This window comes from Diprion similis, chromosome 12 (assembly GCF_021155765.1).
Source record: "Diprion similis isolate iyDipSimi1 chromosome 12, iyDipSimi1.1, whole genome shotgun sequence".
In the NCBI taxonomy this organism is placed as follows: domain Eukaryota; kingdom Metazoa; phylum Arthropoda; class Insecta; order Hymenoptera; family Diprionidae; genus Diprion; species Diprion similis.
In genome coordinates, this window is record NC_060116.1 from 15,384,052 (window position 1) to 15,407,766 (window position 23,715).

The 23,715-nt window shown below is 43.5% G+C and overlaps 1 protein-coding gene across 4 annotated transcripts in view; it reads left to right on the forward strand.

Moving 5' to 3' along the window:
- Positions 1-23,715, forward strand: part of LOC124413111 (probable JmjC domain-containing histone demethylation protein 2C) — a 223,803-nt gene that overhangs the window by 81,166 nt on the left and 118,922 nt on the right. For all 4 annotated transcript variants that reach the window (XM_046893479.1, XM_046893481.1, XM_046893480.1 and 1 more), the window contains one exon: positions 11,809-11,914. In XM_046893479.1, the coding sequence (XP_046749435.1) occupies positions 11,809-11,914 (106 nt within the window). The remainder of the gene's footprint in view (positions 1-11,808; positions 11,915-23,715) is intronic.

Consider the following 23,715-nt stretch of genomic DNA (forward strand, 5'->3'; position numbering starts at 1 on the left):
TACGCAAAAAATACCGACTCAAACATATCCACGCTCTATACTGGCAACTATTCACCGAGGGGTGTGTTTCGAAATATACTGCGTATTGTATATTTATACTGCTGAAATACTATTGTAAGAGTCCCTGTATTCACAGAGTAGAATCTGTCTTGTCTTGATTTAAAGATGACTCCTTCCACAAAATCCACTTTGAACAGGATGCAGATGTATTTAGAACGCGCTGCTGTTAAAAGTAAAATTTTGCAACAGTATCAGTGCTAAAAATATTACCCTTTTGCAATCCGCGTCCCTTTAAAATTATATACCTGTATTAGGGTGGCGTAAAAAAGCGACTATTTTTTTTTTTTTTTGAGTCTCGTGTGACGAAATGTTAGTTTTTGATGTTTTAAGAGCCCACTCCAAAGCACAGCTCGAAAAAAAAATTTTAAGAGGTCGCTCCACATTTTTTAAAACGTCAGAAATCGTCAAAGATCGATTTAAAAAAAAAATAAAAATTCTCGTTACGGTCTAATTTTATAGACAAAAAAAAAAAAATAAGTTTCTGAAAGTTTAAGTTCAAAATTTAAATTTTGAAAGGTCGCTCATAATTTTTTTTCAATTTTTTCGTGCATTTCTTTAGATCTTTTCGAGCGACCTTTTAATATTCATATTAAAATTTGATAAATTTTTTTTTCTTTAATTTAGAAAGAAAGAATCGATAACAATACACCTCGACATGCATTAAAAATCAAACAAAATACTGAAAATATAATTTTTTTAATTTAATTTTTTGACGATTTTCGACATTTAAAAAAATTTGGAGTGACCTCTTAAATTTTTTTTTTTGTGAGCTGTCCTTTGAAGTGTGCTCTTAAAACATCAAAAACTAACATTGCGTCACACGAGACTCAAAAAAAAAAAAACAGTCAGTTTTTTTGCGCTAACCTAACCTGTATATATAGAAATTCTCTACAGACTACAGAAGCAGTTGAAAACTGTAGGTATAAGAAAATTCTTGTACCATTCTCTGCACGCTTTGGAAACTGATGATTCGAAGCTTTTGGTGTTTACACAAGCAATGTGACTTGGAGAGAACGTATCACTTTCGATCTCTGCCTCGAGTGGATGAGGGTGACTCTTCGATTGGGTCAATTAAATATCCCTGGCTCGGTGCGACGTCGTTGAGACCATGCAAAGATCCTTAGGGGTCAAAAGTGCCCCCCCCCCCCCCCCCCCCCCCCCGCCTTGTCGTCAGATTCTATTCATGGAATCAAGATGAAGAGAGGGAGGGAGAGAGAGAGCGACGCACATGCGACGAAATTCGAGCAGGGTCGAGTGCTTCTGAATACGGATGTATTATATATGCCACACAGAAATCTCGTGCATGCGTTTATACACCGAGTCGCCGTGTCAAGTGTCCGACAGTTGAGCCAACTGAAATTGGCCGACGAAACTCACCGACGTCGCGAACTTTGGCAAGAGGTAACTTTCTTGAATGTCAAACTCGACATGGTACCTCAAACTTATCTCGGACTCCGCCACCCTTCGTTCTAACCTTCTAACCCTCTCGCGGAATGGGAGACCACAAAAGTCGAGACGACGAACGATGAGAAAGCTTGGATCGTTTTCCGCTGGCCGCAATCTCTGATCATTTTCTGCTGCCCGATGATCCATCCGCCTCGCGACATCGCGTGTTCGGTATCGGAACTGAAGTTGAAACTAAGATCGTCGAGCGAGATGAGTATAAGCAAGTATATCTAAGCCAAGCTTAAAGCAACGCGAAACTCGCTTTATTTGCAAAAGTCACGAGATCTATATACCCTGCGCTTCAATCCTCGATCGCATTATCGCACGAACTCGAATTCCTCATTAGCTTTCGTTTCATTTCTTTTATTCGTCGAATTATCTGGAAAAAGAAAAACTGCGAACAGTGGGTGAACTCATTTGCAGAAAAACGAGAACGATCACAACGTTCTTTTCGAGGGTGAATCAGACAGTCCATTGGCTTTCGGATCCCAATTTGCGCAGAAAGGAATTCGGAAGGACAATCGTTACAACCGAGCTGAATTGTTTCACGTGAAACAAACGTTCATTCATTTCGCGCTCCTTGGTCCTTGCTCATATTTACTTATCGCCATTATCCTCGTCACCTCACCTCAACAGTTGTTCTCCTAACATTTACCGAATGACAACTTGACATCTAATGATTATCTTCGCTTTACCACCGCCTCGCAGCAACCGAATCTCGTTCACCCTTGTTTCGGGTGATGTTTGAGTGTCGCAGAGAGAGAGAGAGAGAGAGAGAAAGAGAGAAAGAGAGAGAGAGAAGGCCGATCAAAGTATGTTCTTGACTTCGTTGTTTGTTTGACTCGCTCCGAAACACATCGTAAATACATCAAAGCGTCCTGATGCCGAATTACATCCACGAACACACCGCACTGTTTTCACCCCGTACCTACTACCACCCTGCAAGATAAATACTCGACTTGTATACGTATACCTAAACGTCGTTCACTTTTTGTACATATTTTCTGGGCAAGATTGCTGGGTCTCGTTTAATCGCTTATGAAAATTTCAAACCACTCTGGATGAAATATCGCTCAGTATTTTATATTTTCAAATATATCAGAGATCGCGTGCAGGAAAGAAAGAAAGAAAGAAAGGGAAAAAACACTCCCTCTCGCCATCTTGATTCGGTTCGAGACTTTCCTCGAGATTCTCGATAACGTCTATTTTACGCTTCCGCGAGACAAAAGTTGAGGAGAAACTGTATACCAAATTGCTGAGAGACTCACCAAGTTTCTATACTAAATCCGTAACTTTGTACCGAACCACCCGGTGGTTTAACGCTAAATTTTTCCCAACGTTGTAACGTTTTCTTTATCTCTTATCATCTCTAATAAGAAGATAAAAAATTTCTTTCACGTTTATATCAGGCTACCTACCTACAAAATCTCCAAAACTGAAATTATCCTTTTAATTTTAAGGGCGTTGAATAATATTTGCCAGACGTATTAAGTCCCGGTTTCTGACATTGCGCAGAGAGGGATCCGAGGCACAGAGATGAGGGGTAGAAAAGAGAAGAACGGATCGAGCGTGAACTTTTCAAGGTAGTCCAATTTAGCCGGCGTTTCGAGGCACCCTAATCTCCCCTAGGCATACACAGTTATATTTGTTCGTCAGGGGTGGGTCGGGGATGAGGATGAGAATGAGAATGAGAATGAGAACCGGCAGGGAGGGGGCCTGAAGGGGGGTGAGGGGTTAATAATTTCCCCGCGTTTATATAATGGAAACCTCGGCAGGTCGTTTCAAGTTCAAAGGCCCCGGAGCTGGCCGACGGCGAAGAAGAGGCGGGCAGGCGTCGTCCGGGAGCACCGGCCCGAACCCACCGACACCGGTGATAAACAGTTCCCTCGTCCAATCGACGGAGGGCTTTACCTCTGGTGCCGGTGGACGACGGGAGCTGTATTGATTCGGGGCGAGTGAGACGGCGTCGTCGGGGGCGTCGACGTCGTCGACGGGGCTCTGCTCCTCGTGTGCGCGTGCGGTCTATAACCCACTTGCCAATTCATCCCTTCCATTCCTTTCCCTTCTCTTCTCTTCTCTTCCCTTGCCGAGGTCCGTGTTTACGTCCGCGACGGTTAATAGCCTCTCATCCCCGCCACTCGACGACACGACACGACGTCGTCTCGTCGACGATCTACCTCCATCTGCTAATTTCTATGCACATACATCGAGGAGCGTATTTGTTGTATTAAACAACGGATTCGAAGTAAGTTTAGTGTTTGTAAGTTTAGTTTAGATCCAACTATTGACCGTTTTATTATCCAAGATTATAAAATTGACGACGCAAAATTATCTGATCAATTTCAAGTGGTACAAATATTAGCCTCAACTATAAGAAACATGATCCGACAACCAATGCTATTAGGTATTCCAGATTTTTTGCGGCTAATCTTCGTATAAGTTGAAATCAGTAAATCATGATCATAATGCCAACTTAAAGTCATTTCATATCACATTGAGAGACTCGCTGATGGCTTCAGGATCTAAAAACCATTCGTACCACTCGAATCGAAGTGAGGTTCGTATCATTAATAGCTATATTCATGAAACTAGAAGCTTTAGGGTGATGTATACTAACAGAAAATCCAACTCTTTCCTTTTTCCTTTTCTCAATTGGCAAATACAGAATGAAAATTAAAACTCGCGCAGTATAAATTGCCTTGTATTTTCTCATTCATCCCTCGGCAATCCAGGTCTATACGGAAGTGACGGAAAATTCGGATCGTCGTTAAAAGTGAGCAAATCTTTTCAATACCATTGGCACGAGCCGAAGTACGAAGGCCGTATCGCGCGGACTTTTGTCCAGTTGTTCGCAGGGGTCGTGACCCTGTGACATCGTCGACGCGTGGTTGGAAACGACGCGCCGGCGTCGCTTTACCGAACCTCCTACGTGTATGTACAGCATCCCCTTTTTGCGGGGGCGGTCAGGGGCGGCCGCAGCCGCTGTTCTCAACTCGGCTCCTCATCCCCCCGAATACCGACCCGACCTCCTTCCACCTGTTTGGTGGAGTTCTTCCCGAAGTTTTAGTTCCCGACAAAGTTATTCCAGTCGACGCGCTACCCTTGCCCCGAGAATTACCGTAAATCGTTCAAATCTCTTTCCGATTTATGCAACTCTCAGGATCGAGTGTATAAATACCTGATACGCTAACGATAAACTCCACTGAACTTCCTATTACCGTCGTAAATTCTTCTTTATGTATACAAATACATATGTACATACATATAATATATTTTTCACACAACTTTTTAGATCCCATTTTATGCTGGCAAGATTTTTCAAATCTCGATAACGCGAAGGTCGATTTCCTTCTCGGCTATTATAATCGTTTCACTCTTTTGTAAACGGGTTTTTATATATCGGATTGGTTATCTTTTACGAACCGTTTATCACGTCGTGATATAAATCTTGGTATATCGAACGAACAAAGACACCCGCATCACCTCTAAACAATTCCGAGGTCCTACGGGTCACGTTTGACTTCCAGAGGAGGAGGAACGACCGTGCAGTAAAGCACTCGATCACCATTCATCTCCATTACGGAAATCGATTCTCCCCCTTTTCATCCTCCGCAAGGTTGACGCGACGTTTTTCCTCTCGCTCTCATGATTAACGGTGCAAATTGTAAAATTCTTACCCGTTGAATTAAATTTAACTCACTAGTCGCAAGAGACGGGTAAACTGGAACGATATGGGGAAAGAAAGTAAAATATCTCGTTCCTCGCACACCGACCGGAAACATCGTCGTACAGTGAAAAGCGTCTTCTGTCTTTCCGGGCATCCGGCAGCCCGTAGGTCGGGGGCGGGGGTGGAGGCGGGCGCCCGGGTTCCGGGGGTGCAGGGGGTCCACAATCCCGGCGAGATCCCAGTAGGCGGCAGCACTGCGTCCGGAGCATATCGCGCTCTTCGCGTCACAGAGTTTGCCAGCCAGCCACCGTTGGTCTGCCGACCGTGAGGAATTTCGCAGCCGGCGTTTGCGATTTTCTTCTCGACGGGAGTTTTCCGATCGCGCGGCTGATCGATCGGTTGTCGTCGGCGCAAACGTTATTTTAGCCGCGTCGGTTTTTCGGTCGTTTGTTTGTGTTGATTTTAACAACGTCAAACGAAAGCGAAGATTGAAAGAAAAAGAACCGCAGAGAGAGAGAGAGAGAGAGAAGAGAGATACTGATAGTCTTGGTGCTGCGGCTGTGTTGTTTCCAGTGTCGGAGGTGGTGGAGGATATTGAAGGCTGTTAAACTGCTGCAGCAGCAGTAGCTCATCGAGTTGCACCGACTCGTTGCGCAACGACAATTAAAACGAGTATATTTATTTTAATTTTATCATATTAATTGGCATATAACGATGATGGAACAACGACGTTTCGCCAAGTGGACACAGCGGCACAATTAACGCGATGTAATTATATCTAACAATTTTCGAATCTACTCGTTTCACTTTCACACACTCCTCAAGAGTGATATTCGCGTCTACACAGATAAACACACACGACAAACACGCGTTTGAAACTTCTTCAGTCCGGTATTTATCGATGTTCCTGTCTTTTCCTTAGCATCGTTCATAAGCGTGTAGCTTTCTTCCGGCATGTTCTTAACGTAGTTTGTATATACGGTTTCATTCGAGTGAGAAATATGCTCAAACGAACGATCTTGTCCAAGCAAGACGATGCCGAGGTGTCACATCGATAAGTGTACAGTTTAGTGACTGACGATCATCGGCTATGGATAAAACTCGGAGAGCTGGGAAATTCTGCAAAGCTATGCTGCAACCATCGGCATTGGTTTGAGGACAGCTCATCTCTTCTTACCGTCGTCGACATCGCTAACTCACCGCGTGAGTGTGTGTCACTATCAATCTTATTCCCTCTTCATCCGATGAACTAAATTATAGAAAGAACGTGCGATCTGAAAGTGGTCAGAAATCCCAGTCGAGCGTGTCTGTATTCTCGGATCAGACTTTATTACCGACTTTGCTTGCCTTTTTTCTACTCTTTTTTTCCTTCTTCCTTCCTACTTTTATAAAAATTTTTTTCACAGTAATTTCGCTTCAAAGGGAAACTAGAACGTCGTTCAAGATAAGATCGTGATAACTTCCTCAAAGGCTTGTTGAAAAGCAGGCTGCTTGAAGCGATAACGAAGCTCCGTACCAGTATCATATATACATATATATATATATATATATGATATATAAATATGTATATATATGTATAGCGGAATTCCTCTTTATATAGAATTATGAATGAAAGAGCGGGCAAACAGTTCATCGCTTCAGAGATAAAATCTGAAGCATAATAATCACCTTGGCGTCTGTAGCAGGTGGTCAATGGCAACGACGCGACGTGAAGTGACGTTTTATTAGCCCGCGTATTTATCGTCATTACCTATTACACTCGTTGCCGCATTATCAGTTTAATGGCGGATTTATAATTCTTTATTTCCCACCTTGGCAAAGTAGCAGCAAATTGTGTGTTTCTGCACGGATCGCAATGCTTTCCATGCAAAGCTTACGTTGTTATCGTCAACAGAAGGACGTCGACGAGCCGCAAAGAGTGTGATGTTTAGTGTGCGCTTGATAAATTTCTGCCAAGGTGTATAATTTGCGCAGTTTAATCGTAGGTCTGTAAATCTTACCTGTATATATATATATATATATATAATAAAGATAAAAAGCGCAGTTTTTCTTTCCTTCATTCGCCGCCTCACTTTTATATCAGCCGCGTGGGTCTCCCTAATTACATACGCGAGTCTAGACGCCATATTGCATGAGTCGAGAATTCGCGTTATCGGTGAGAATTTTCATTGTTCTTTTAATCTTGTTCCGGCGAACAAAGATTCGGCCTTCGTTTTTTGCCGACTAAAAGAAGAAAAAAAAAAAAAATGTCGAGGACAAGTGCGTCATTGAACGACCGTGACCGCTGTGTTAAGCAAGGCAGCATATACTTACCCATTTTATCTTGTATATATATATATATATATATATTATATATACACAACAGTTATTATACTTTCGGGGCTTGACTATTAATTAACCACTTATACGGACGAATTTCCGCCGCCGCTATTACGCGTTCTATAAATACAAGTGGAACCCACTTCCCGCCCGTCTTTCACTCACTCAATCACGCCTCAACATCCTTGTTTTTTTTTTTTTCAAATATACGCACGACTTATACCCACTTGCCTGTTTTATCTACAAACAGCTTTATTATCTGCTGGAAGCTAGCCGTTGTTTCAAACTCTGTTTGTTTCTCACTACAAATATCATCCAATCAATCCCACGCCGTTCTTGTAAGTCAACGATAATTTATTTTTTAATGTCGAATTTCTGCCAATAAAATCCAATCCAAATTGCAAAATCAAGGGGGGATCGTCACTCTTTGGTCAAAGAGCATTAGTCGTGCTATTATTACAGCCACTCCAATCCGAACCGCAGTGTATGTCGGGTAGGCATGTGTAACGTACCGGTATAACTAGTTTCGGCCAGGTTTCATTTCCGACAGTAGTTTGGAACAGACGAGCTTCCCGCGTTCAGATATATGCAACAGCATCCAGCCTTCGAACGTGGAATGGAAAGATACGACAGAGATAATATTTGTCGTAGGATTTGACTATCTGTCGGTGATTTCAAAATCGTTGAAAAAAATTCTCTGCGAGAAGATATATGCAATAGAGAAGTAGCAGGTGCGTTTTATCTTATCTACCGTACATGGCTGTGGATGTGGTTAGGAACCAACTATTAGCACTTGTTTCCAACTTATTTACAGATTAAATTTTACCTACAGTGGTGGGTGAACTGGAAATAAAGAGGAAACGAAATACACCGAGATGTAATGCGAAACGCATTGACCTTGAACGAAATCTCTGCCATGCATCAAGTTCGCGTCAAGATAAAATCCCTCGAGAATTGTTCCTTTTTTTTCTTTTTTTAATCTTCTTTTATTTCTTCGCCGCTGCTCTGCGAATGTGAGACGGTAGGATTATATCAGATATACAGTCGAACCGTTCCTTGTGAAATTAAGTCAGTGAGTGCTTATTTTATCCCTATTCTTCGGTAGAAATGTACAAACGATCAACTGAGAAACTGCTCGTTAGCATGCAAATAAGGTGAACACGATTCTCCTCGCCGCGCTGGTAATGATAATAATAATAATAATAATAGCAATAATGATAGTAATAATAATAATAGATAAAGGTAGTTATGGCAACGAAGGAGGAAGAGAAACATAATGTTGGATAAAAATCTCGCAACACGTATACCTATACGTACGTGCGGAATTTTATTTCTTTGCTCCTTGATTTATCGTCACAAGCACCTTCCGCGTGACCTACTTCATACGTGATAGTTCTGTATCTCAATCTCTATCTAATTTGGGTATAATCATACTTATCATAACTGTCACGCAGCGTGACACGAGTTGGGTGTATTCTCGGTGATCTCTATACGTATGACGATGATTATTACGACGATGATCAAATTACCGGTAATTCAAACGAGTATGTTGTACTTTCGTCCTGACAATCACGGCGCGATTCAATTCCTACCGTTCCCCTGCACATCGATGCTAATTTTTATACAATCTATAACGATCACGTGTGGGAACTAGTACTCCGTATAACATTGGTGGTACTTTAGATATTCACGTGTCTGTGTGTGTGTGTGTGTGTGTGTGTATCTGTAGATGTATATTTATCGTCCGGAGGAGAGATATGGAAATTGATCGCATGCCGGTGTTCATCCTCGTCTCTCTGACATTTGCATCGTCTCCCGGTCCTTCGCCGCATAATGGGATCGAAGCCCGCATAATGTCAACGAGCTGCTAACCTCCGGCTCCTCCGTGTCATTTCGTGTATAATCGCCGCATAGCAGCCAGTCAGCCAGTCAACAGCAGCGTTGGAATCGTCCGTCGCGTCGGCCCATGCTGGGTATATCTCGCCAATGACGACAGCGACGTGGCAGCAGCTGTCGTGTGTCTCTTTAGTCCTCGAGTAGAGTAGGTATTCCGATGCTGGCATCAATGCATATTTTATTATAGAATCCGAGCCGTTTCTCACTATTACATACATACATACATACATACATACATACATACATACATGCGCATATGGATGGATGTAACTTGTAATACAGCACCTATCTTATACCTGCTTACGTAAGTTCATAATATGTAGGTATACCCGTCAATCTACATTCTATGAATATATTCATAGGACATGCAAAACCTAGGTGAGCTTTGCGATTGTTGTATGTAGGTGACTTATTGATGCAAAAATTTTAAACCTCTTCAGACGAGTATTGTATCGGACGTATTTCAAATTGCACTTATAATTACTTTAGACTCGGTCTTGTCTCGGGATTCAAGCCATGATGTTAGTAAATTTCACTACTTGCAAGCGGATTGGAAATTCCTGTCTCTCCTTCGTAATTTGTTAATATCCACTAATCTCCTTTATCTTGACTCATTTCGATCCCTTCGAGCGGTGTACTAAAACCCTGCAGCAGCAGTAGCAGCAGCAAACCGAACCCACGTTGCATATTCTCACAATCACGTCCGACCGATTATCGATTCCCCGACTCGGGCTATCTATGCGCATACTTGAATCGCATTACAAGTCAAATGTTCGCATATATGTATAACGCTGTGAACATATATATATATCAAATTTATTACGTATAGGGAAGGTGGTTCGCGATTTTTTTTTTTTTAATTCACCCTGAACACTACATAGACAATTTGTCATCGACGTCGTCGTCAAGGGATGATGAACCAGAGATAAATCTTCCCTTTACCACGGTCGAGCAGCCTCTTGTATATTCTCTGTACAGAAAAATCTCTCACATTCTTTGAAAAATCAATCATTGACTTTTCTTCCGAGGCACAAACGAGGTGTCACGTATCCCGCCTACTTTGACTACAGTAACAAAAACAGCTGGAGCTATCTCCTCGCGATATTTTACTCTCTTGTAATACAGGATGAAAATTTTTTACCCACTACGCGGACTATCCATCGTTCCATGGTCCACGTCGTTTGCCCGGCAGTCGGGTAAAACGCGTTGGTGATTACCTGCTAACGGCTCAACGATCCGCTCCTATCCTCCTCCTCCTCCCCGCCCCCCTTATTTCTCCTCGTGCGGAACGACCGGGTCTTTGGAACTTTGGACTTGCGGCAAAGAACCGGTGAATGGACGCTGTTCTTTTGCAGAGTCTAGCCGTCCACCACCTCCGGGGTCAAATGGGAACCTGTAGGAACAACTTGGAACGGGGTCGCGATTAAGCACGGTAATAAATGCCCTGGGTCTGAAAAGAAGCGCAAAAACAAAGCACTCGCCCGCTCGTTTGTTGGTTCGTTTCTTTTTTTACGTCGTTCCTTCGTTTGTCCGCTTTACGAGCACCGACGAAAAGGCATCGGGCTGAAGTGAAGAAAGAGGTCTAGGAAAGTGCAAGGGGAGGGATGGAGGAAATATGGACCACTTCAAAAACGTATCCGGTATACGTTGGACGTTGTCTTCGCGAATCAGCCACCGATTATTATTTCCGTACAGAGAAGAAAGAGAATAAATAAGAAGAAGAAGAAGAAGCAAAAGTTACGAAGTGGAGTAAATGTAGGTACATATTTCTCGCACAGTTCTCTCCAAGTGCCTTCCCGTATCTCGTACACTCTCCGCGGGATGAAATAGCGTTTCTCTTTGTCGCCTAGTCCTGCTTCCATGCATCGCACTGCACTGTTCTTTTTTCTTTCTTTTTTTTTCTTCTATTCTTTGACTCTCCACCTTTTTCACCGAAGCGCTGGCCGTTCACATTGCGTTGGAAGCTTTTCGAACCTCGGGAACAAAAACACAAACTGAAACCATCGACCAAAACCGTCATCCGGCTGTTGCTGGAGCAACTTTTAGCGCACTTTAGCTCCTACAGCTCTCGGTCGGTCGTGGGTTTTCAAGCCGGATATATAAATAGCCAGGCAAAACCCCGACAATCGGAGCGATCGATACGCAGATTTATACCTCGGCGTTCCCATGGCAATCGTGTCATATACGACGTGTCATATCTACGATGTCATAAGCTTCTCCCGTCACTTCAATAACGAGACATGTCTGTAGTTCTTATTCATCGTCGAATCACTTATCTTCAGCCACTCTAATTCACTCGAGGATTCTTCACGTACCTGCAAGCTCTACGATTTCCTTCCATCCTTTTTTTCCCTCGCAATCCTTCAGCCGACGTTGTATCTTCAGTTACTAACGATTTCATCTATTCTTGGGTGTTTTAGCCACGAGTTGGCCGTAGACCCCGGGGACGTCCTGGAATCACTGCTCACCTTCAACCGCCTACCAGATCAGAAAGTCCGCCTCCGAATCCACAGCATCTCGAAAAAGGTAAGTTTCATCAAATGCCTAGCGTATAAATTTTCGTGATTTTAAAGGACTCCTTGGGTAAAATGTCATTCTCAGACAATGTTCTGCGAGCAGCTCTAGAACCTTTTGCATGCCTGCATTACATGTCATGTAACCCATTAATCGTTATAGTTTGAATGAAGTCTCTTATCTGGCGGTTTAATTGCCGATCATAGATTGGGAATTGGAGAGATTTCCGATAGGCACAATCGTCAATCAGGCTAAAACGATCTCCTAATTCCTTCGCCCCACCGCGGTTAAAATAAAGTCCGTTTCAACCGTTTTGCGAACGGCACGACGACGGCGATCAATTTGCCGTAATTTTAATACCTCGCTTGAACCTTGGATTGAACCTCGTTTGGACGACACCTAATTTAGGTTCTCCCTCCTCGTGCCTTATACCGTGTATCCATACCGTTGCGTGTCTACGCGTGTTCGATATACACGATCGCATGTATGTAAGACACGTTATTCATTCAGGAGATTGCGGTGTGTTCACACACTGGTGCAGCAGGCCAGCGCGGAATTGAACGACCGCAAAACGACGACGAATACCGCAGCAAACGAAAAGGAATTATCCGAACGAAAGCAGCGGAACTGGCGCGGAGTTGTGGCTTCGGGCCCCGAGGTAGAGTTGTGTAAAATGAGAAATAAGACTAAACAAGAAAAAGAAAAAAAAAAGAAAGAAAAGTACTCGCGTCGAGAGTAAGACGGCGAAAGAAGCCGTCCGGAGAAAGCAAAAGGAGTCGCTTAAGGAACCCGAGGTAACAAACGATTCGAGGAACTGCCAACCGGTTCGCGAAACAAAAGATAATAATCCTCTCTGCTCTTATGCTCGACTATGGTTGTTCGTTTGTGACTCGCGGTGTGTTAACCTTCGTTTCACTTTTACCATACCCATATTTGTATGATGTACAGCAGCATACCTTCATCCGTGTATTGCCAAGTGCAAAATTAAGACGGGGTCAACGTGGTGGACAACAAGGTGGTACCTAATAGTTTTCTTCCGGAGAAAGGGGGTGGTAATGGTGGAAATTAATGCGAGAACTGATTTTCTTCAGCCACTTGATACATTTAGCATCCGACGTTTGGTGGAGGCGTGAATTTTGATCGAAAAAAAAAAAAAGTGTTGAGCTCTAAAGGCGAGCTCGCGTGTTTCGAGGAAATCATACAATTTCCTGCGAGCGATGAATCGAGGGATGTAGCTGAGGGGCTGTAGGGGGAGGAGAAGAGGACGCAGTATAACTCAGCGATTCGGCTAGCCGGGTGAAATTGCCAGTTCTCTGGGGGAGGAGGGACGTCAGGGCGCCGAAGTGGCTGCGAAATGTGGAGGGAAGAGATAGAAACGGATGAAGAATAAGGAGATGAAAATGGGAGGAAGACGCTAAAGAAAGTGGAGCGAAGGAAAAAAATGTTGGAAGAAGGTTTAAGCAACGTGTGTTCGTGTAGGGGTATATATATATATATATATATATATATATATATAGGAACGCAATCGACGCTGAGTCAGTCGACAGATCAGCAGGGTAGAAGAAAATAGTAGAAAACGTAAGGAAAATGGAAGGAAATAGCGAGTCTTTGTCCTCCGTGGAAGTCGCTTAATCTTTGCTCCTCCATTTCTCCCTCTATAATTCCTTCGTTCGTTGACTTGAGTATGCAGCAGCCGGCATTCTCGAAGACTTGAGAATACTCCAAACACACACACCGCTGCGAATGCGAAAATAGAAGTAACAGCGGGAACGAAGCTGTGGGGTAACTGCACTGCCCTCTCGGTGTACAAAAGTTGTCCCATGCCTCGCTATTACCGAGTGGTTTTTTTATTGGAAATGAAAAAATACTCGCTAACGATCTATTTCAACGCCTCGTGTGGAATTGAGATACCAAACGAAAGTCGAAAGACCTCGGAATGGTCTGAAAGACCTATCTGAAAGGGTCGGGGCTTGAGACGTCTGGAAGTTCGTTAAACACAACTTGGAATACCTGCATATATGCTGTTAATCGTACAGTCGCGTCACACTTGCTCTGCTTTCCTCTCGCAAAGCACTCGCTTTGAAAATATTTGAAAAGTCATAAACTCGACGGACGAAACCGACAGCTTTGTACCACCTTGACTTGAGAGCAAACACCAGTGCCCTACTTCTCGGGCGTTCATATCGTCGTGTATATCTTAGATTTGGATATTTCGTGAACTGGGATATATCTGTGTATGTGTATATATATTATATACTATACATACCATATCCACTTCCAGAAATCGTATATTTACACGGGTTAAGTTAAATCAATCCATCTCGCCCACAGCCAAGAGAATATTATTCTAGCCTTGTGAAACGAACGTGGCAAACGACCAAACGTAATTCCCTTTTACACTTGGTTGATCAATTTGCGTTTCATCGCACGAACGCACTCCTAAGCTATAGTTCTGAATTGCATTATAGCTGCGGCAAGTGTAATGCCGATGGTAGGTATACGAATGCTGCTTTCAATGCACCGGGAGACAGGTGCACGTGTTGTTTTCAACCGAGAAGTTCGTGCACAAGTCGATTTACCAATCTTGGGGTATCGCCTAACCTCGTCGTAGCCGTTGGGTCGTGCATAAGACGCGGAGCACTTTCAGCCTCTTCGTCTTTCCGTGTGGCTGCTTCCGGTAAACTCAACCGGCACGCGATCTCAGGATTTCTCGAAACTTCCAACTCCATGGGGTGCTTTCAGAACGCACAAAAGTATAAGGAGTTGAGAAGTATATTGAGATAGGGAGAGAAGCTGAAATATAAAGCATCCTTTAATTTCATTTCGCAGTGGATAAAGAAATCGCCTCAGGAGATACTGCCGTCCGCTTGTTAATAAATCAACGTCACATTTTTGACAGATTTTTTTTCCACGAATACCCCAACCAGGTGGATGGTTTACGCTACATGTGTATCCTTCCAATTTGGAGGAAAGATCTTTGTGGGAATTTACGGATCGTAAAATGATAAACTGGAATGTTTCGCGAAGGGTTCATGTTCATACAGTTAATGTGCAGAATTTCCTCGGATTCGCCACTCATATGGTATATTAATATGTATATATATATATATGTATCATTTATCTACGGGTACCGTTGGGAATAGTTTTGAAGCAGAGTAGAATTCGCCGTTCGGTAGATAGATAATCCGGACAGGAATTAGCCGGCTGGAAGTCATCATCGAGCTCTAATCACCGCTCTTCTCTAGCTGTCCTTTGTTTTTCCCGCCCCGTTAGGGCAACCGAGAGGAAACTCTGATACGAACTTCTGAAATGGGCTTGTCAGCCGCGTCCGACGAACCGCGTTTGATGCGAAACACGTATAATTCGCCGTTCTCGAATGCCCGAATGGATCTAATTGTTGTAAGGCCGACTCGACGTGTGTCACGTTCACCTTACGTCGATATATCTCGGGAACCTTTCTCCGAACCTGTTTAATTGGTTATCCTCGTTGACCACCTTCCCCTGGACCATCATCGGCCAATATCGTCTTGAACTAACTTCGACCTGGACGACGAGAAGAGGAGCTCTTCGGAAACTGTTCGAGCGTTACCGAGTCCTCTTGGTTGTTGACGGAAGTCGGATGGGCGACCAAAGAGACTAGACGTAACGTTTGGGTAATGAATTCGCCAGCCATTCTAGAGTCGATTTCAACATTCACCGATGCGGCGAAGGTACTTGTGTGCACCGGAGAAGCAACCAGCACTTCGTACAACCACTTTGCAATTTCCTCAGCGAGTTTCTCTCCATCTATACTCACGAGATACCCTCGACGCAACTGACCGTCGCAAATTATTAAACGAACGAACGCACGGGGTTCGATTAGATAATCGATTACGACTTTGCAATATATATATATATATATATATTATACGACAGCCGACGACTGTGCAACAGCCGAAGAGTGGAGAGTAGCTGGCTCGAGTTGTGCTGTATCGCGGCTTCGTTGTTGCTAAACCGAACACCCAACGACCGATTGTAACGACCAACATGCGCTTATACGAAACTTTACGATCGCCTGCGTTACGATCGTTGGACACAAAGTTTCCTAGCTAACAGGCAAGCTAGACTACAGCGAACACTGGGCACACCTGAACCACCCACGGAATTTATTACCTCGTTTCATACAAACGAACGGTAAACGTTGAGTGCCCGTCTAGGTTATGTACCTCTGCTCATTCCCCTCTTCAGTCAAGAAAATTTACTCACAAGTTTCACAACCCTATTCGCACCGCCACTCAACAATCTTCTTACTCTGCACCGAATCATCTTATGCTACAGACCGAATAGCCGCCATCTTTATAATATAGATAAAATCTGCAGCAAGCTTCCTGTCGTAGTCTCCAGTAACCTGTATGTCCTGCTCGTTACAATCGAGGCTGATTGCCAGTCAAAAAGTTCTCACGATAATAACGATTGTTACTCCAGCACTTCGAAGGGGTCGGTCAGACCATTTCACCTCAGGAAGTTCATGTTCCAAACGTTAAATCCCTCGTAATACTTTATGTGAAATCGTTAAATAAGTTATAAGAAAAGGAAGACTTGCTCAAAAATCACACTTGTCTATGGGTAGCAAGGTCATCGACGAGTCGCCACTGACCCATTTTTTTTATCATTACTTCAGTGACAGAAGTACAGAACCCACGTAGGACATAGAAGGTCGTACCTCCTTTATTAGACCAACGGCGTTGCTGATCTAGGGCAACTCGCGGTTTCTAGTATGTATAATGGCGGATTGAACCTGCTGGATTAAATACTCTTAAATCTTCCACATCCATTTTGCTGGTCAATTTCAGTGCCTGATATATTTCGAGAGGTGTGGGCGTAGGTTTAAATAAATTTTCATCATTTTTCAAATCCTTCAGTACCGAGTTGATAAATGTAAATTTGAGCGTGCCGATAACCGGGCAACTCAATCTAATTTAAACTTTTCTTTCACGCCCTTTTGTGCGGACAGTTAAAAACTTTCGTGGCACGTGGCTAGGATTAAACTGCTTAATTGAAAGCTTACCGTCTCTTCCAGCTATTCTACATCTTTTATAAAATGATCTTTCAAGCAATTTATAGCTTTTAATATACCTAATACCTGAGGTATCCTTTATGTAACCTTTTTGTATGTATGGCCAGTTAGAAATTAACTTAAAATTGCTACCTGGAACGAATTTTCAAAGGCGAATCTCACCTTCAAGATCTCTTTCAACATGAGGCCTGTATTATTGTGAAGCTTGGCTTTTCCAGTCTCAGGTTATTCTGATAAAATACAAGCTCGATATAACGGAGCACAATAGTCAAAGATGGTGAATCGTTTTTCGAATCAGTGCAAAGCTATTGGCGTATGAATATCTGGCTATGAATGTTTAAAATAGGGGGATGATAACCATTTGGGCGATGCTTGAGACGCAGCGTGACTCTTTGATGCGAACTGACAAATAAACCTGCCGGGTGGCATATAAAATCCTGATGGACCACCGTCTAGAACGTCATAAGAAAAAGATAGTAAAGCTGGAACACGTATGAAGTTGTATAGCCGAAGAAATCTGACGGATGGTGATAAACAAGACGAGCGAGTCTCGTCGTCATCGGGAGTGAGTGCTTCTTGGAATCGTTAACGGTTTCTGGTTTCTATATTTTTATATTCGTTTTTCCTTCGTCCAGAAGAATCTCGCCGACGACGCTGGTTCTTGCCAGGGCAGAATTCTCGGCACGCGTCTTTTCAATACCGTCGAGGGCGTCGCCATGGTGACCCTGGAAGCTCCTCTGGGTTCCAACCGAGAGGCGTACCAACTCTCATCCTGATCATCCTGGTACTCTACTCCTGCATGTTTAAAATCCGTTACACCAGCCGACGAACGATCTTTATATTCACAGCTTCACGTACCTGGCCTCTGCATGCATTCACCCGGATTCGGCGATCGGTGCTCATGCGTGGCCGTAACCTTGACTTCCAAATTCCCTCCTCCTCCTCCTCCTCCTTCTTCTCCTCTTCCCTCTATTGTCGGCAACCATACCGGACAATTCTCAGCGGCATTGACCGCTTTAATTCGACGCGCTGCCGCGGCGCGTGGCTCACAATCAGACTTTTTCGCCTCTTTCCTCCTCGTGTTCCAGCCTCATCCTTGGACCGTTCCCGGAATTCCTCGCGCCGGATTATCACGACAAAAGCGTCTCGGGGTCTGCTGTTGAAAGAAGTAACCGAAAAAAGAAAGGAAAAAGGATAGAGAGAAACGGGAGTAGGATCAGCGGTGCCTTTCAATCCCAGGACGCGTAGAATGAAAGATTATTTCTCGTCTGCCTGTGTGTATTTGTGTGTGTGTGTGTGTGTGTAAATGCTGGAATGAAAGTGACAGTATTCGGCGTCCCTCGTCGTCTCACGATCACTCCAAGCGTTCGGATATTATCGAAATTATCTATTTTCGAACGTCAATCGAGCGTGGCCTGGGTTGTCTATGACGTGGACCAACCATCAGCGGATACCTAGACCTAACTGTTGTAAGGTATGCTGTAGGTTAGACACAAGATGGCACATGAACTTCACAGAACATCAGGGATCAACAAGGCTTAGCCAAAATCGAACCGCCCCTTTTGCCACTCGATAGACGGTACAATGTTAGAAAAATTTAACTAAAAACATGATGTCCCAACAGATCCACTTTATATTTGTGTTATTCGTTAGATTTCTGTATCGTAAATATGACACAATTGTTTGTAATTTTAACATTTAAATTGACATATCAGCATTTGATTTTTAATTTCTACTTGTCTGCTTCTTTCAGTTAATAATATATTTAAAAATTGTTCAATTAATACGAAAATATTGTGCCAACTTGTTGGGAAATTTTTTTTCTAACCGTATACAGTTGCAGACTTGCGGATCGACGGCGATTAAATAACGCGCGTTCCTGTTGTACACCTACAACATACCTATACAATTCATTTTCCGAATCCTTGCGTAATCAAAGGTTCGATCGGTAATCCCGGCTCATCACGCAACACCGGCACGAATGCTTATTACGAGTCCACGAGTACTGTTAACACAGTTATCCCGCTTTCCGGTAATATACCCTCCAAAGCTGTAAACATTATACGCCCACGTCTACTCACTACTCCTACACAAATACTCCCCTCTCTTCCCATTGTGGAAGAAATTCGATCGGATTTCTCTCGTCCCTTACCTATTTACTCCCACCCTGGCGCCCTTCCACTTCTGTTGTATTTTTCCCGTCTCACCACCTGTCGCTTCTGACACCGCCTGGTCTGTGAAAATGTGAAAAGAAAGTGTGGATCGTACGACTTGAATTTTTAAGATTACTTCTTGTTTCCAATAAATAGTCGAACGAATAAGAAAAATGCTTGGATCGTATTTTTTCGAATCCTCGTACGATCCCTTCTGGAATTTTGTATAATGAGATCGACTTTGAATTTCCGATCAAAATGAATGTTTCCACCGTTTCAATTTTATATGTTGTACATCTATATACATATGTATTTTTCTCATAGCTAAAAACCTGCTTTAAGAAACTGGAAAGTGATGAGTCGAGATGAGTTCTTATTTTCTATTCTTCTCTCGGGTAAATCGCTTTCCTCATATCTATCCCCTTGATGCGATCGTTGCTCTCGCTCTTTGATTTCAAGGACGTGAAATCCAAGCTAAGTGAGCATCCAATTGAACTTGATGGATATACTACAGCTCGTAACTCGATACGAGGAGTTAGCAAGATGCGAGATGATCAGCACGCGTCGCGCACCTGCCGGTAAAACACCGCTTAAATCCCGTGACGTCGAACGCAGGCGGATTATAAAAAGGGTATAAAAAAGAAACCCCGGAGGCTCCAGAGGGCAACCACCCCGAGTTTAAAGCCCGAGAAACGAGCCATCCGACGAGGGGTGTGGAGGTCCGGGTTTTCAAAGAGCTTGCGACCCGTCGGAGAAGGTGTAGGTAGGTATGGAGGGCCACAGCTGTCCTTGTCACAGTCGATTCTTCCTCCCGATGATCCCGAGACCTCTTTTCGAACGGCGGAGACGGCGTCGGCGGCGGGAAAGGGGGGAACAGGTGCCGGCCAGACTCGCTCCACGTGCAGGCAGGTGAAAATCGCTTTATGCTCATAACAATTCGCAGCCAGAAAACGAAGCTGCGAGTCATCTTTTGGACAGGGGATAAAAAAAATAATTTCATTTGTTTTTTCTTTCTTTCTTTTGTGTAAACACTGGAATTATCGAGATGACAGGTCACAGTTGCAATTAACTGGACGTGAGTTTTTTTATTAAGAGCTTATTTCGAGACACTTGCTTGGACTTTTCCATCGGTAATGAGCAAAAAAAAAAAAAAAACGGCCGAATAACGATGACCGCCAATTTTTTGCCTCCGAAGTATTAATGGGAAGAATATTGTCACAGGGCAAGTTATTGCAGGTGTATATACCTACTTACTACCTTATACGTGCGGGAGAAAAGTGTCAAAAACTCGATTCGAAGCGTAACTACCTAGGTATGTCCGGCAATCCTCTTCTACTCTCTATGCAAATCAACATCTCGCTGTGGCAACGTGGTTCGTTAATCCCCGGGGCTGTTGCAGTCCTCCGTTAGCTCTCGGATCCAGTACCCGGTTTCCTCAATTGGCAATTAAACCGCACGGTGATCATCATTATATACGGAATTAGAGAGTGAACCGCAGAGCGAAGTGGTTTTTGGTCGTGATAATTTCGCGGAATGACGCGTATCGCGAGAACGGAGAACAACGCAACGATATAACCACTACGTAGATACATACGTAAATAAATTTATAACCTCGACACATTTTACTTTTTCTCTATATATAAAGAACAGAGCGGATGAGATCGATGCTTGCAGTCGCTTCTCGGATTAATCCGAGGGCCGTCGACTTCTCGAAGAAACTCGGAGATGCGTTCTGAATCCAAATTCATTTTATTCCATTACGGTTTTTTGTTGTTTTTTTTTTTCCCCTCCACGTCAAGCATCGTGAGAGAAATCGAAATTCACGGTTGCAGGGAACATTATACGGAGATGAATATCCCGATTTTTCAACTGCTAACGCAATCGCATTCACGAATATGCAGTCTGTCAGTTATATACCAAGGATGGCCAACTTGAGCAAAACTATTTTGCATTGAATGAAATATTTATTGACAGAGTCGTGGATTTTTCTTTGCCTTGTCACGATCGACTGGCTTAATTAATTAATAGCCATGATTGAAAGTTTGGCCACCCATGTTACATGTATACCTACTATGAAAAGGTTCTCGGTAGGAACGAAACTGCGGCGTCAACTTCGTGTCTGGTAGATTATTATCTCTGTGCACAAGAAACTCGGCACGGATACAAGGAGGTGATCCATTGGTACCTTATACTTGAGTATTTTTCTGCGCTTCCGCGTATTTCGCGTGTCTCGTGAATTCTGAAGAACCTCCTTCGCATCGGACTTACATCAGCAATAAACTTGGGTCAATTCTTGTACAGTCGTTCACCCGTCAAGTTGCGTAACGAGACTCCTCGAGAGCCAGGCAGTGGCTTTATACCGTTTGGCCTCGTCGCGTTAGGCGCTCTCCTCTCCTCTTCTCTCCTCTCAGTCATGCCGGGAATAATCAGGCACGAGTCTGTCTCTCGGTGGCCGACAATGAGATTCCGTATTATATACCACGGCATAGAAATTACCTCGGAAATTTCCTCCGCAGTGGAAATACCTGCCCGCATATTATTCTACAGAGAGAAAGAGAGAGAGAGATACGTAACCGGAGATGAAACTGGGCGCTACGAGTTACGTTTTCAAAATTATACGACGCGGCCGAAAGTTAAATTCGTCAAAAGCAACTTCCCCGAAGTTCTTCTTATACGTGTGTTTGCCTGCGTGTGTGTACCCTTCACCTCGGCATTAAGAAGACCAACTTTCCCGGCACGATTCATTCCTCTGTCGTAGTAGACGCCGGTGCTCGAGTTACCGACACTCGTCTCGTCCCCTCGACGCCAAACTTTTCTGCTCGGCAAACTTTACCCCAAAAAGTTTACCCCCCTCCGCGGCGCCCTCCATACCAAAAAACAAAATAAACTTTCTTCACACTCTATTACAATCAAAGAAATACTCGCGATAAAACGTTTCCACGGATCGTTTTCACCAACAACAACAACAAAAATAACAACAACTTTGCACCACACCTTTGGAGACGCACGTAGAGAATTAAACGTTCTCTACTTGTACTCGTATCTTTCAGAATAAAAATTACATTGCTTTGAATAAATTTTATTTTACCATTTCATTCAGGGCAATGAAGAGTCGAGAAATTGTTTCATTTCTCTCGCTCTATCTCTGGATCTTCAAGATTCCATGATGCAGAGACAAACATTAACGACGGGCAGGTCGATTCCATCCATCCGGAAACTAGACACTCTCGTAATTGAACCAGCAGCCCTCGGAATACTTGGAGGCGGTGGGCGGAAGTGAAGCTACCGTTTCGCCACCCCCGTAACGCGCTTGTTGTCGTCAACATCAAGTACACATATTCACAATATATCTATGTATGTATGTATGTATGTATGTATGTATGTATATCCGGGACACGTGCCTGCGTGTACACCAAGAGTTGCGTAACTTTCAAGCTTATCTCCGAAGGTCGAAGGTTTCACATGATGTGGAACAAGGAGGACGCCCAATTGAAATTCCGTCGAATGATTTCGAACGCGGGTATAAAATCCCGAATATGGAAAGTATTTATTATTGTTTCAGGAATTTAAGGCGCGATGACATGCGGCAATTATGTGTCGGAACGTCCCGGGTAACTGGACAGTCGGCGGTATTCAGTTTCCTTAGGCTCCATATACGGATATATGTATGTATGTACATAAAACTGAATGCCGACTATACACGAGACTCATGACTTATGCATGATATGCCGCAACAACACGGTGCATATTTTTGACTCGTATTAAAAAGCCGGGCTGATTGTGAGTCATAAATGCTTCGCGGGGAAACAAGTTCTCTGTGTATACCTATACGTACCGTCATATGTGTGTACGTTCGTTATATGAACCCACTGCTGTGTTTCTCTCTCGTCTTGACTTATGGCTCGAATTGACCGTTTCGTATTTTCGACGAATCTCGAAACTTTCGTACTGCCTCGGGAGTTCCGGTGGGGACAGGTGCATTAATTATCAGGAGACTGCTAATCGACGACTTGAGGAGGAAAAGTCGAGGGTTTATTAAATTCATACGACGTCTGTAGGAGAAAAAAAAGTGAAATTTTTCTCCGTATTGGATTGGATATCGATGACTCAAGAACCTTTCAACCTGTTGCATTCAACAGTTTTTCCGAAACGTAACACTTTTATTAGGGAATTACAAGATTCATCGGCAATGTAGTTATACTTTCGTTGTGCAAGAGACAGGATCAAGTTTTTTTTCACTACATATCGAAGCATGGAGAGTGAAAAATTGAAACTCGATGATTAATTGCCGATAAGATGTGAGCCGTGAATGGAATCTCCAAGTCTTGACTTTCAACGTGTTGCAGGAATCTATTTACGAAACCGGAGAAGCGATGGCGTAATACTAAACTCCGAGTCTGGCATGGTTTATTTTTTCACTGCACTAGATACAGCGCTACGCTCGATTCTCGTACGATTTGCTCGAGGCGACGTCACGCCGGATGCTAGACGACTTCGCACGTGCCGTTCGTTTCCGCAACAGTAACGACTCAACTTATACAGCCATGCGGTTGTACTTTTGGAATGGAGTGAATAGCAGCGTTCGTTTTGCATCAGCGAATGAG